General features: G+C 53.4%; 1 protein-coding gene across 1 annotated transcript; it reads left to right on the forward strand.

Annotated features, from left to right (window-relative positions):
• On the forward strand, positions 1 to 14,156 carry TRIM47 (tripartite motif containing 47). Its single transcript, XM_030534378.1, has 6 exons — positions 1 to 1,380; positions 4,640 to 4,735; positions 5,978 to 6,208; positions 7,814 to 8,009; positions 9,492 to 9,566; positions 12,311 to 14,156. The coding sequence occupies exons 1-6, from the start codon at positions 727 to 729 to the stop codon at positions 12,934 to 12,936; spliced, it is 1,878 nt and encodes a 625-aa protein (XP_030390238.1). The 5' UTR covers positions 1 to 726; the 3' UTR covers positions 12,937 to 14,156.

Here is a 14,156-nt window from a genome sequence, read left to right on the forward strand (position 1 = left end):
AGCATGTGGGCAAGACTCACCAGCCAGCATCCAGGAAAGAATTCTCTGTTCTGACACTTAAATAAAAGGTCAGTTTAATTCCACACACCCCCCCCCCCATGTTGTCAGTGAGTGCACTGTGGGGGGAGATCCCTGCTGGAGGGGGCTGTGCCACAAGTCACTTTTTCCTGGGGATCCCTGCTGGGGGGTGGGGGATACCAGCATGTCACTCTGGAGGATCCCTAATGGAGGGGGCTATTGCTATTCCCCATGTCACTTTCTCTTGGGGGATCCCTGCTGGGGGATGGGAGGGTACCAGCATGTCACTTACTCTGGAGGATCCCTAATGGAGGGGGCTATTGCTATTCCCCATGTCACTTTCTCTTGGGGGATCCCTGCTGGGGGGTGGGAGGGTACCAGCATGTCACTTACTCTGGAGGATCCCTAATGGAGGGGGTTATTGCTATTCCCCATGTCACCTTCTCTTGCGGGAACCCTGCTTCAGGGCGTACCCCCATGTCACTGTCTCCGAGAGAATCTCCACTGCAGGGGGCACCCCCAAGTCACTGTCTCTGGGGGATCCCCGCTGCAGGGGCCTGCCCCCCACGTCCGTTTCTCTTGGAGATTCTGCGCCCCCCAGAGCCGGCCCCCGGGCTGCGGCTCTGACACCAGTTCCTGTTGGGCGGAGCTGGCCGCCCTGCTCCCGGCTGGCGAGTCCCCCAGTCCCTCGCACTCGCAGGGAGCAGCATGGAGAGCGGCTCGGCCGGCGGCTGCCTGCCCAGCCCGCAGGACTCCCCCTTCGGGTGCCCCATCTGCCTGGACACCCTAAAGGACCCGGTCACCATCCCCTGCGGCCACAACTTCTGCCTGGGCTGCCTGGGGGCGCACAGACACCGCCCGGGGGCCGGGGCGGGCGGCGGGCAGGGCGCCCCCCGCTGCCCGCTGTGCCAGGAGCCCTTCCCGGCCGACCTGCAGCTGCGAAAGAACCACACGCTGTGCGAGCTGCTCCAGCTCCGCCAGCCGCCGCCCGGCGCCCGCAGCCCCATGGCCCCGCCGGCGCCCCCGGGGGAGCCCGGCGACGCCCCCCAGCGGCAGGAGGAGGGGGTGCTGTGCGATGTCTGCCCCGAGGGCGAGCGGGCCACGGCGGCCCAGTCCTGCCTGGTGTGCCTGGCTTCCTTCTGCCCGCCCCACCTCCAGCCCCACCTGCGGAGCCCGGCCTTCCAGGGCCACCGCCTGGTGCCCCCGCTGCGCCGCATCGAGGACAGCCTGTGCAAACTGCACCTCCGGCCGCTGGAGAGCTTCTGCCGCACCGACCAGGCCTGTATCTGCCAGCTGTGCCAGGGCCAGCAGCATCGGAGCCACGAGGTGGTGGCGGTGGAGGTGGAGCGGGAGCACAAGGAGGTAAGGTGGGGGCACAGAAGGGGTTGGGGGGGTCTTTCTACCTCTCTGAACAGCCCTCGCCACACTGGGCGCCCAGATTCTAGTGGGGTTTGCTCCCCAGGGCCAGGACAGCAGGGAGTGTTGCACTGAGGGGCATCAGGGCTGGGATTTGCAGGGGGCTGTGGGTCAGAACTGAGGAACATCGGCAGAGCTGGGGGGAAGCACAGGGGTGGGATTGCAGGGGGCTGTGGGTCAGAACTGAGGAACACCGGCAGAGCTGGGGGGAAGCACGGGTGGGATTGCAGGGGCCTGTGGGTCAGAACTGAGGAACATCGGCAGAGCTGGAGGGAAGCACGGGTGGGATTGCAGGGGCCTGTGGGTCAGAACTGAGGAACATCGGCAGAGCTGGAGGGAAGCACGGGTGGGATTGCAGGGGGCTGTGGGTCAGAACTGAGGAACGTCGGCAGAGCTGGGGGGAAGCGCAGGGCTGGGATAGCAGGATGCTGTGCATCCGGTGCATGGGTAGAGCTGCAGGTTTGAATAGCAGAGAGGCTATGGGTCAGGGTTGAGGGGCATCAGCAGACCCGTTTAGTTGATACCAGCATTGAGGGGTGGGGTCAGGAATGAAGGACATCACAGAGCTTTTTTGCAGAGGCATCCTAGGACTGGAATATCAGTGATGTTGCAGGGCAGGATTAAAGGGCATCGGGAGATCTGTATGCAGGGAGCCCAGGACTGAACTGTAAATTGAATGATTGGCTAAAGCTTGGGTTGGGAAGGGGGTTGTCTGTTTTCCAAGCTGGGAACACAGTTTGACCCCTTACACATGTAGGACCAAAGCCCCCAACCCTGTTAAATCACAGTGCTATGGCATAGTCAGTTTCATAGTATAGTGCTTAACAGTCAAGGTAGGATTTTGCCAGTGGAGGGAGAAGGAAGGGAAAAAAGGTGTCAAGATCCCAGAACACTCTGTGCTTGTTAACTTGAAAATGGTGCTCTGTTCTCTGCAATTCCCTGGAGCTGCAGCCAGGCGGGGGAAAATCTGCATTGGAAAATCCACTGACAAGATGGTTTTAAGTAAAAATAACAGTTTAACCGGACTGCTACAAAGGGTTCCATCTGGGCTGCCAGATTACACACATGCAAGAGATCTGGTAATGTAACTGATTATGTGTGGGTTTGGGGAGGAGGCAGAAACAAAAGTCTGGGGGTATACAGTTTCCTTTGGGAGGTACTGGGCCAAATCCATCCCTGGCCTCACTCCATGGCCTTCACTTGAATTAAACCTGGGAGCAATTTGTCCACTTGCGTCTCTTTCCCACAGTATCTTAAATCAGGTCCTTTATTTCTGTTGGCTCCATTCCCAGATTCCATTCCTTGCTCCATTCGTCTTTTGTGTTCTGTCGGCAGGGATTTTTCCGTCACTCCCGTTCCCAGATGGGCCTGACTCATCTACCAAATTCTCACCCACAAGGTTTCCTTGAGCTGTCAGTTTCATTCTGGCTCATCTGCAGTAGTCGGGAGAAGTTCCCAAAGTGAGAGAGGAGGGGCAGCTTTGCCAGGTGTTACCATGACCTGACTAATGGCCACTGCCCTCTACTGGTTAGAATCAGAGTTGCTGAAGTGTCTGTGTTATGGCTCTCATTCTGCTAACACTTAATGGGGATTCTCCTTCAGCTCAAGTGGCTGGGGGGGGGTCTGTGCTATTGCAGCAGATGGAGCTGAGTCTGATTCCCACTGGGGCTAGGAGGCGCTGAGTGGGTGTAGCTGCTAGAGGCAAACCTAGGTGATCATAGACCTGATTTATAGTGGGGAGTACCGGGGTGGAATTAACACATGCCATTTCATCTGGTTCTTGCGGCCACCCTCCTGCTGCAGAGAAATCCTCCTGCTTTATTATTGACTGCCATCGGTGTGATCTGCACTGTGGAGAACACACAGGAAGGCAGGATCTCCAAGGAGCTGCCAGCCTTAGGCAAACAGTACACTGCCTACCTGATTTAGCATGTTGAAGGCAGATCATATTGGAGGCACAATCTACTGGACAGCGTTGGCTCATTAATATTAATATAACTACTCACAGTGGATTGGCTTGAGGCATGGGAAGGGGAGCCCGATAATTCTAAGGATCGTGCTTCACCACCCCCCAGGCATCAGGAAGGTTAGTCCAAGATGGTATCTGGCAGTGGAGGAGGGTAGGGTCAGCTTCTGGGGGAGGAGGTATCAGGCAGCTGCATTGGGATCTGAAGTTGCCGTAAACAGCCTGGACCATGTCAATGTCAATTGCATTGGCCCTCCCCGCTCCCTCCCATGGGGTTCTGCAGCTTCCCAGGTAAGATCTCTCCCATGCACTGGTCTCCTTATGTCTCAGCCACTGGCGTGTGCCGTGCTGTTGGTGCAGTTTGGTGTTTAGCTGGCTTTTTCCCTTCATCGGGCGACAGCACAGTGTGCCTTGCTCTCAATGCGCCTCTCCCAGGCTGATGTTTATCCAAACCCCATGAATGTTGCTCGCGTGCATCTGTGGTTGCAGGCACATACTGTGCCCCTCGCAGCCTTCACGAAGGGCAGAGCCTTCTGCCCAGAACTCAGACCTCAGACACCGAGGAAATGTGGAGTCAAGGTCCCGCCCCCTCGTGCCCTTTACAAGTGCATTGGCCTGAGGACACAACACAGTCTTCAACCATTAGAACACCAGGCAATGCAGAGTTAAGGTGATGCTTCCAACACATCCAGCACAGCTGCACATGTTTTAATGTGTGTTGTGGTGAAGCTGACACTCTTATAAGGGGTGCGCAGGGACCTTTACGCAGCTTTCCTTGGTTATCCAACCTTTGAGGTTCGGGAGCAGTCCTCTCCCCTTTGGAAGGGTGCTTGGGAATGTCACATCCCTGCTCTGGAAGGGGATGGGGAGCTCAATACACTGCTGAGAGGCTGCAGCCATTGCTTCATGTTTAACAAAGATTTTTGCATTTGAATTTCTGTTGTTATTAAAGTGGGAGGTAGGAAAGAACGGGGGTGGGGTCTAAGGGTGGTGGAGCCAATGGGACACTTGGAACAGAATGACTCCCCTGTCTGGTGAGTCCTAGCGGGTCTGTTGGGGCAGTGCTAGTGCCCTCTTGCTTTCTCCTGCTCCTTCGGCACCCACCTGCCCCCAACCCCCTTTCCCTCATACGCCACCATAGCCCAGCTCATCCTGGGGAGCTCTGGTTCTGAATGCAGCCCAGTTATGGCAGCTAACGCACCTTTCAGCAAGGCTTTTTTCATCCTTTTTGTTTTCAAGGCCCAGCGACCCAAAATCCTGAGCTGTGTGGAGAACCAGCTGGACGAACTGGGAGTCACCATCGCACAGACCAGAAAGACCGTGGAGCTCATCAAAGTAAGATGACTTTGTCGTCACCTTGCCCAGGACTTGAGCTGAGTTTGGAGCATTTCCCACTTCCTTCCACATCCCCTCTGAACTGCGTCCTCTAACAAATGCCCTGGAGAGCCCCCCTAGAACCGAGAGCGACTTTGAGTTCAATCGTTGAGGGGGCCATTTAGGGAACTGGGGTTAAGAAAAAAAAACAAAAAAACTGTCTGGGAATTTGCCCTGCTTTGAGCAGGGCATTGGACTAGATGATCTCCTGAGGTCCCTTCCAACCCTCGTATTCTATGATTCGGAGAGACTTCTACTAGAGGCAGCTCTTCCCAGTTTGGGACTGCTCAGTGCTTAGGGAAAGCATGGTGGCCACCCGGCCTGCTGGCATCTGACTTCCCCAGTGGCCATCTGACCCGATACATGGCCCCCAGTCTGGAATGTTGTCAGGATGGGAAATACTGCCCCTGAGAAAACCGTTTCTGGGACTGAGGTTGCTCCCCTGGAGGAAGTCAGTTGGGGAGGTATTTCCTTTAGCCCTATCAGTCCCCATGGCAGCCACATCCCTAAGCTTTCAGCAGGCTGATTATACCCAGAGTTGCGGGTCTGTCACCCATTCGCCTCTACGGTTCACCTAGCTTTCTGCTCCCATTCGGGGTGGCGTCCTGCCTTCTCACTGCTTTGACCACATGCCAGGCTGTGGATTTGGCATTAACTGCATCTCTGCATGAGACAGTAAAGCACAGCCTGAGCAAAGGCGCTGCACTGCCGTTTCCTGTGAAGAGAGGTGGGGGAAGTGAAGGGAAAGGTGATCAAAGTGAAACAAGTTGGACAAGGGCAGCCATGCTCCATGGAAATGCAAAGGGGCACAGTTCTACACCTGCCTCTGCTACTGCCTCCTTGTCTGACCTTAGTTCACGTCACCTCTCTGTGCCCCCGTTTCTCCTGTATAAAATGAGGGCAGTAACACCCGCCAACCTCAGAGGAGTGGGGTGTGGCATAGGTCTTGTCTATACTGCATGGAGTGCATTTTTTGGCACCACTTCAGTTGCACCGTGCAGACCCTTCATGTAAGCACGGTGCCCTAGTACAAGTAGTGGTTTGCTTCAGTGCAGCCACACTGGTGCCAAAAAACCCAGTACAGGCAAGATCTTAATGAACTGCTGCTGTTTGTAAAGAGCTCTGAGATCCTTCCAGGAACTGAGATATAGAAAGGGGAAAGCTGATTGCTAATAATGCAGATGCTTATCTTTGTGTGCGTAGAGCGCCGCCCTGAAGGAGAAGGAAGAAGTTAGCAGGCTCTTCGACGAAGCATCCAGAGCTCTGGTGACCTTCCGGAAAGAGGTGACTGGCTTCATCGAGGATGGCGAGCGATCCATGCTGCTTGAGGCTGAAGAGGATCTCCGGCAGAAGGAGAAGAGGCGTGCCAAGCTGGCTCAGTGCAGACAGAACCTGGAGAGGGTTCCAAGCACGGATACCATTTATTTCCTACAGGTGTGCAGGGACTGATGCCAGGAGCGGAGCAAGCACTGGGGCAGGGTTAAAAATCGCAAATGACCAGAGGTACTGATCTCTGCTAGCGTTTTCTGGGGAGCTGGAACCGGGGCCGGCTCCAGGCACCAGCGCAGCAAGCAGGTGCTTGGGGCGGCCAACGGAAAGGGGCGGCACGTACGGCTCTTCAGCGGCAATTTGGCGGTGGGTCCCTCAGTCCCTCTCGGAGGGAAGGACCTGCTGCCGAATTGCCACTGAAGAACGAAGCATCAGCAGTTGAGCTGCTGCCAAAGTGCTGCTGATCGCAGCTTTTTTTTTTTTGTGCCGCTTGGGGCGGCAAAAACACTGGAGCCGGCCCTGGCTGGAATGTGACACTTCCAAGCCTCTCTCCTTCCAAACTGCAGTGCAGTTCTTGGCTAATCCATGATTCAACCAGGATCTGACCCAAAGCCCACTGAAAGCAACAGGTGTTTTTCCATTGCCCTCCGTAGGCTTTGGGTCAGGCTGCTAGTGAGCAACTTACCAACACTCATGTTGCAAATGGAAGACAGACGAACACAGGGAGCAGATGGAGCAGAGGTTCGCTGTCAGCAACGGGCGCTGGGAGTGGCGGGGTGCTGGGAGCAGCGAGACGCTGGGAGTGCATGTTGACCTGCACCAAGTTCATAGCTAGATAGATACTTACCAAATTATTGTTAACACTGAACTTTCGTTATAGCTGAGGGCATGACTCTGTGAAGAACAGGGGCCCAGGAGCTGGCAAAGGTTAGACTATGCCAGCGATCCCTGCTGGTATGTGACAGCGCATGTGTAACCCACACACCTCCTGGGTGTGGTGCTCTGTGCCATGTAGTGGCATCCAGACCACTTAGAGATTAATGAGTCTGCTCTACAGCCTTAGCTAACAGCCACATGGCTTTTAGCTTATGCAGTAGAGGCTCATGCATTTAGCTCCAAAGTTCCCAGGTTCGATCCCGCCTGCTGACAATCAGGGTCTGTTGGTGTTACACGTGCATAACAGCGGGTTCAGATCTGCAATGCAGCAGGGTGGGGACAAAGCCTGTAGACTTGTGCCTCCTAAGGGCATGTTAATCGGGTAGCAGGTGAACGGAAATGGGAGGCGAAGAGGGTGAGTTGGGGAAAAAACTGCAAATGACGCCCTCGGCTCAGGCCTGTAATTAAAGGTCACTACAGTGAGTTTGATACTGGGTTTTTGGGTTGCATGTGAACTCACTCGCCTCCTGCCATTCACTGGAAAGTTAAAGGGGGGGGGAATAATGGGCAGCTATTGTGGGCATGCACAAAGCACCCTCTGGCACGGAGGCAATCTCTGCAGAGCGGGCGATCCTCAAGCACCTCATCTGTGGAGCTGGGGCAGTGGTCCTTGGTGGGAGGAGATACTGTTATGCATGTATATTCTTGAGTCAGATTTGAAACTGACTAAGGAACACATGGCCAGAGAAGTCGTTCCCTCCATGTTGCATGTCTGTCTTCATGCTGCGTCCTGGGAACAATCACTCCACTAGTGTTTTGGGAAGGGGTGTGGTGATGGGACAAGACGCAGCCCAAGATTCTTGCAGGCTTTTGATCCCTGTATCCTTGGCTCAGGAGTTCCAGGCATTAAAAATAGCAGCTGAGGAAAAGAGTTCCCGGTGTCCAAGCTTCCAGAAGGAACTGAGCTTCACCAAGTCCAGCCAGGCTGTGTGTGTCGTGAAGGAGCTGCTGGTGACTGCATGCAAGAACCAGTGGGACCAATTGCTGGGGAAGGGGTATGAAGAGTCTGGTTTCCATGGGATGCAAGAAGGTGTGTATTTAGCCACCATGGGCTAGTCCCTTGTTGTGTGGGCCGAGGTTTATATTGCTCCGCAGCGTGCATAAGGAGCACTGGGGCTCTTCAGAGTCTCTGTTTAACTTTTATAACTAGCAAATGAATGTGAGAAGCCAGCACCCCCAGGGCAGAGCCGTGAAGAGCTCCCTATCTGTCCCAACAGCCTTGAAAACTGTGTGATTGCATAATCAGCCTCTCAGTCAGCCTCTGCCATCTGGGCTCAGGCCTCGCTCTGGGGGGGGTTTATGAAGTTTCCACGACAACTAGAAAGTCAGAAGGCAACAAACAGGCTTGGAGCTAGGTGTGGCTGGGCGGTTTGGGGAATGTCCCGCAAGAGGCTTCCCATGAAAGGGAGACTTGTCTCCTCTGAACACAGAACGACCGCTTCATTCCTGGACTCTCTGTCCTGGCGGGGGGAGGGAGCAGGGAAGCTGAAGCTGCTGGTTGAGTTTCAGACAGACTCGGGCAGTTCCATTTTAGCCTTTAATGACTGCTTCAACTCCCTGTTGTTTGTAATTCTCCTGGAGACCCATCAACATCATTCCCTTCCCAGCCACGCCCGTCTACTCCTGCGGAACATATGTGGGCATTGCCTGCCATTAAGCCCAGTCCAACAGGGATCTGCCTTGTATTGTGTATACTGTGTACTGGCCTCAGCCTCGGAACACGGGCTTGGATTGTTAGTGCCCCCTGTTGGCTGGCTGGCAGTGCAGCAGCAGGACCATCTGTCGTCGGACCCTGCATGAACGTTGCAGAGTCCCAGGGACGTTCCTTTTTTGCTCTTGGAACTGACAGCTCCAGGCACCAAGGCACCAAGCGTGTGCCTGGGGCGGCAAGCCACAGGGGGTGCCCTGCCGGTCCCTGTGAGGGCAGCAGTCAGGCAGCCTTCGGCAGCTTGCCTGCAGGAGATCCACCGGTCCCACGGATTCAGCGGTAATTTGGCAGCGGGTACGCTGAAGCCGTGGGACCAGTGGACCTCCCGCAAGCAAGCCACTGAATCTGTGGGACCGGTGGACCTCCCACAAGCAAGCCACTGAATCCGCGGGACCGGGGACCTCCCGCGGGCAAGCCGCCGAAGCCCCAGGACCGGGGACCTCCCGTGGGCAAGCCGCCGAAGCCCCAGGACCGGGGACCTCCCGCGGGCAAGCCGCCGAAGCCCCGGGACCGGGGACCTCCCGCGGGCAAGCCGCCGAAGCCCCGGGACCGGGGACCTCCCACAGGCAAACCGCTGAAGGCAGCCTGCCTGCCGTGCTTGGGGCAGCAAAAAAGCTCTTGGTTTTATATTTTTTATATATACCCCTGGCTCTTGGTTTTATATTTTTTCATGCAGGAGTAGCACGTGAGGCCCAGGGCTTTGCACCTCCCTCTGAGATTCACACAGCATCTGTTCACAGGGGCTTTGTTGCCTTTGCTGTTTATGTAGCTCAATGGTGATGCTTTTTATTCCTCTCCTTGCAGCAGTCGCTGAGCCCCAGCCTTCGGACAAATCAAACAATCCAGCCTGCTTGGAGACAAGAGACTATTTCCTGAAATGTAAGACCCTGGCCTTTGTTTTGGCTTCTGTTGCTAAGGCCAGTTACTGTATTTCCCCTTTCTGCTCAGAGCACTGACAACATGTAAACTTTCTGGGCCGGCAGTTGCATTTGTATGTCTGCTCCCTGGCAGGGTCCGGTGCATGTTGTTGGGATAAATACCATACAGTTAATAAAGGGAGTCCATTTGCCTTCCAGCTAATGTCTTAAAAACTCAGCCTACGTGTAGCTCTGCCAAACTAGTTCTGGGAGATCTAGCCAAAACGCTGTGCAATAAAGCACTTCCCACTTAATTCAGTCACAGATGAATTTGATCCTCTGTTTAATTAGCTCGGACCTTCTGGAGTCAAATAACTTGTAATCAAACTAACACTAATTCCACGCTCTGTTTTGAACCAGTTTGATGGCTTCAGGCAGGTGGATAATTCGGTTGCTGAATAGATAAGTTGTTAAAGCCGGACAGAATTCTGACTCGGAAGAGCCAGGCTAACTGAAGAGGTTACAATGAAAAGTTGCCTGATTCAGACACTGTGATTGATATTCAAAGCAGTGTGCGGGGCTTGGCAAGCTGCCACACGTAGACCAGCTGCAGAACCAAAAGGGCTAGAAAGAGACTCGATCTGACAGCCTGGGCTCCAGCAGCGCGTGATGGAGCACTCGCTCGCAGAGAGGGGAGAGAGATTGAACTTGAGCTACGTCTCACTTGTACACTGCCGTGGGTCTCTGCTTTCTTCCCCCGGCTTTATTTTCTGCTCCTCGCGTGTTCACACAGACATGCGTTTACTCACAAATCCAAGGGCAATTTTCTAGTTCCTGTCAACAGTCTTCTTGGAGACAGGTTTCAGAGTGGTAGCCATGTTAGTCTGCAGGGTCGGCTTTAGGCTGATTCGCCCGATTCTCCGGAATCGGGCCCCGTGCCTAAGAGGACCCTGCGTCAGGGCCTTTCACCTTTTTTTTTTTTTTACTTACCCGGCAGCGGTCTGGGGCTTTGGTGGCATTTCGGTAGGGGGGGTCCTTTGGTGCCGGAGAAGACCCAGAGCGGACCCCCTGCCACCAAAGTGTCGCCGAAGCCCCAGACCACCGCCGGGTATTCGAATTGAGCCCTGCAATTAATAAAGCCAGCCCTGTTAGTTTGTATCAGCAAAAAGAATAGGAGTACTTGTGGCACCTGAGAGACTAACAAATTTATTTGGGCATAAGCTTTCGTGGGTTTTAGCCCACGAAAGCTTATGCCCAAATAAATTTGTTAGTCTCTAAAGTGCCACAAGTACTCCTCAGTCTTCTTGGAGGAGCCGCTGTTGGTCACGCTCCCCAATGGAAGACGGGCCTGTGCAGATATGGATCCAATCCATGAACGCCTCATTCAGCTGGAAATTCAAGGACCTCTTGTTCCCCCTGACTTCTCTGCATCTGAAGCTGGATCCCCTGGGCTTCGTGGATCTACACCGTGGCTTATTCCTGTGCATGGGCGGGTGGCCAGTACTCTATCCCAGCTGAACTCCTGTTTTGTAAATACCCATCAACAAGGCCTCAGGCCATAACCCTCCTTCTGACTAGACAGAAATTCATTCTGGGGCCAATTACTACAGTATTCAGTGGTAGGAACCCCCTTGCCTCCGTGTCCCTCCAGTCTCCTGCTGCCCTAGAGAACAATACCAGCCATAAAGATCAGTTGCTTCTTTCAAAGTCAGTATCCGTGGTGGATACCTGCTCAGCTTCTCAGTGCAAGGGCATGTGGTCAATTTATTTGGGGGTAGGGCTGAATCTGTGCATTTCTCTGCAGCATTAAGAAACTCTTAATGGATAAATCTGCGGGGTAAATTCAGAATATGCCTCTTAAGCTCTCTGCTAGACCGAAAGAGCCAGTCTTTCCTGTTGTTTCCGGCCCTGCTAATAATCTCCTGCCTTAGGCTGTGGCTAATCACCCTAACACGCACCATCAGATCAGACACTGCATGTTAGCTGCAATTAGGGTGACCAGATAGCAAGTGTGAAAAATGGGGATGGGGGTGGGGGGTAATAGGAGCCTATATAAGACAAAGCCCCAGATATCGGGACTGTCCTTATAAAATCGGGACATCTGGTCACTCTAGCTGCAATCAGCAGGAATGCTTTTGCTTTCTGTATTCAGGGTTGAATTCCTAGAGGGGTGGGGTGGCGGGGAGTTCTCGGGGCAGGGCTCTCTGCTCTGGAATTCTCCTGATGATCAGACAAAGGCGAGATCCATCCAGCAGCCAGTAGGACACAGTACTAAGGGCATGTCTCTGCTGCAAGTGGAGGTGTGATTGTAGCATGCGCGTGCATACCCGCACTAGCTTTACTCCAGCTCGTACGGCGGCATGGCAACCAGGCTCCCCAGCAGGCTCCTGCTTTAGTAGCTAGCTTGTGTCGAAGCCTGGGCTGTCACATCTACGCTACTATAGTTACCTGTGCTAGCTAGAGTAAAGCTAGTGTGGGTATCCTGCTCCCTTATGCTGCAGTCATACCTTTGCTTGTAGTGAGATATACCCCAAGACACATCTCTTTAGCTTTGCTGATTTGGGTCCATAGCTGGGTGGGTGTTTATTGCCATTGGGCCAGGGGTGGGAAAGGCCTCTGCCCAAATACTAGAGAGCGATAATACAGAAACAGACCTGGTAACGTTAGCCACTGAAACTCACCACTCGGGGCTAAAGGGGAAAGAGATGCTCTGTGCTAAATTCTATTCTGATTCTCTTTTGTGTTTGTTTGTCCCCTCCCGCACAGTTGCCTTCATCATCGATTTGGACAGCGATACCGCGGACAAGTTCCTCCAGCTGTTTGGAACCAAAGGGGCCAAACGAGTGTTGAACCCTATTGGCTACCCCGAGAGCCCAACTAGGTTCATCAACTGTGAGCAGGTGCTGGGCGAGAACCTGATGAACCGAGGCAACTACTACTGGGAGGTGGAAATCATCGACGGCTGGGTGAGCATTGGTGTCATCGCCGAGGATTTCAACCCACGGGAGTCCTACGACAGAGGCCGCCTGGGGAGGAACGAGAAATCCTGCTGCCTGCAGTGGAATGGACAGAACTACGTGGCCTGGTTTGGTGGTTTCGAATCTGTTATCCAGCAGCCCTTCTTTCACACAATCGGGGTGTACCTGGAGTATTCGGAAAAGGCACTGACCTTCTACGGGGTCAGGGACGCCAAGATGACGTGTCTCCAACAGCTCAAGGTTGCCCGCTTCAAAAAAGGCCACTTTGACCCCTTCCAGAATAAGATCAACCACCAGTTCCCATCACTGTTTGCTTATAACCTCAAACCAGCTTTTTTCCTTGAAAGCGTAGATGCCCATATGCAGATTGGGCCGTTGAAGAAAGATTGTGTTTCAGTGTTAAAGCGGAGGTAACTTGCGGAGAAGACCCAGGAGTCTCTCTTGTAATTGTTTACCAGCACTGTGGCTTATATAGTCTTCTCTCTGGAACAGCCCTGCCAACCCTCTCTAGCCTGTGCTGTTTGTAATCCAGGGGTTAACAAATAGAAGTCGCCTCTTAATGGATAGAGCCCTGGACTGGGACTCAGGAGACCTGGGTTCTGTTTCTGGCTCTGCCATTGGGTGACTGTGGGTAAGTCATGTCACCGCTCTGTGCCTCAGTTTTCCCATCTGTAAAATGAGAGTAATTATACTAGCCTGCTTTGTAAAGTGCTTTGAGATCTACTGAGGAAAAACAATAGATAAGAGCTAGCTATTATTATTATCTTTAAAAAACGGGCATTTTATGATGGCCTATCCCTGCCAGCCCTCCATTCCTAACCAAGGGGATATAATCTTAGTGACCACTCCGACCATGTGATCCCACAGTTAATCTGCTCTGTGCCTTATTCCACACTGTAAATGCGGGATGGTCATTTAAAATCTGCTTTCTGGGCGACCACCTTCAAAATCTGCTTTCTGGGCGAACGCCTCCTAGACAATGCTTTAAAAGCAGCAGGTACAGCATGGGCTGTACAAATACAATGCTCTACACAGCAGCAGTACAACTGATCCACCAGCATGCCTTAACCTTATTCTGGAGGGACCATATCTAAGAGTGAGAGTGTCCCCTTCCACCTCCCCAAGCCATGCGGGTGCTGCACATAAAGACACTTCATGTCCCAAAGCAGGGAGATGATAGACCAGCACCAATGAGATCACACCTAGAATGCTCAACTGAGTCCAACACACCTTCACACCAGAAAGAGAGAGACAGGAATTCAGGGAAAACCAGCAAGAATGGCTATAGGTGTGGGAGGGATGGGTTGGTTGAAGAAAGATTAAAAGAACTCCTGGATTGGCTGCAGAATGACGCTGGGACATGACTCCGATGCACAAGGATGTAATCGCATTTTAGTAAGAATTGTTAGGGGTGGTAAGTAGGACTATAACTAGGAGGAATGGGATGAAATTAAGAAGAATGAAAGTTGAATATCGGGGAAACTTCTTAATGGCAAGACGTATTCTTTTGTGGAATAGTCTCTCAAGGGAAATGGTGGAAGACCTCTGTGACGGGTTGGCTCACAGAAACCCCCTGGGGCTGTCAACTGATGTGCCAAGTCTACTTCTGCCCCTGCTTTCCCTGCCAGCTTGGG

This window comes from Gopherus evgoodei, chromosome 15 (genome assembly GCF_007399415.2).
Source record: "Gopherus evgoodei ecotype Sinaloan lineage chromosome 15, rGopEvg1_v1.p, whole genome shotgun sequence".
NCBI classification, from domain to species: domain Eukaryota; kingdom Metazoa; phylum Chordata; order Testudines; family Testudinidae; genus Gopherus; species Gopherus evgoodei.

Excerpts from the sequence above, each read along its gene's own strand:
- TRIM47 (XM_030534378.1), top strand. The coding sequence starts at position 727 with ATGGAGAGCGGCTCGGCCGGCGGCTGCCTGCCCAGCCCGCAGGACTCC. Across the intron at positions 4,736-5,977 it reads AGACCGTGGAGCTCATCAAA|AGCGCCGCCCTGAAGGAGAA; the intron begins GTAAGATGACTT and ends TTGTGTGCGTAG. Across the intron at positions 6,209-7,813 it reads ATACCATTTATTTCCTACAG|GAGTTCCAGGCATTAAAAAT; the intron begins GTGTGCAGGGAC and ends TCCTTGGCTCAG.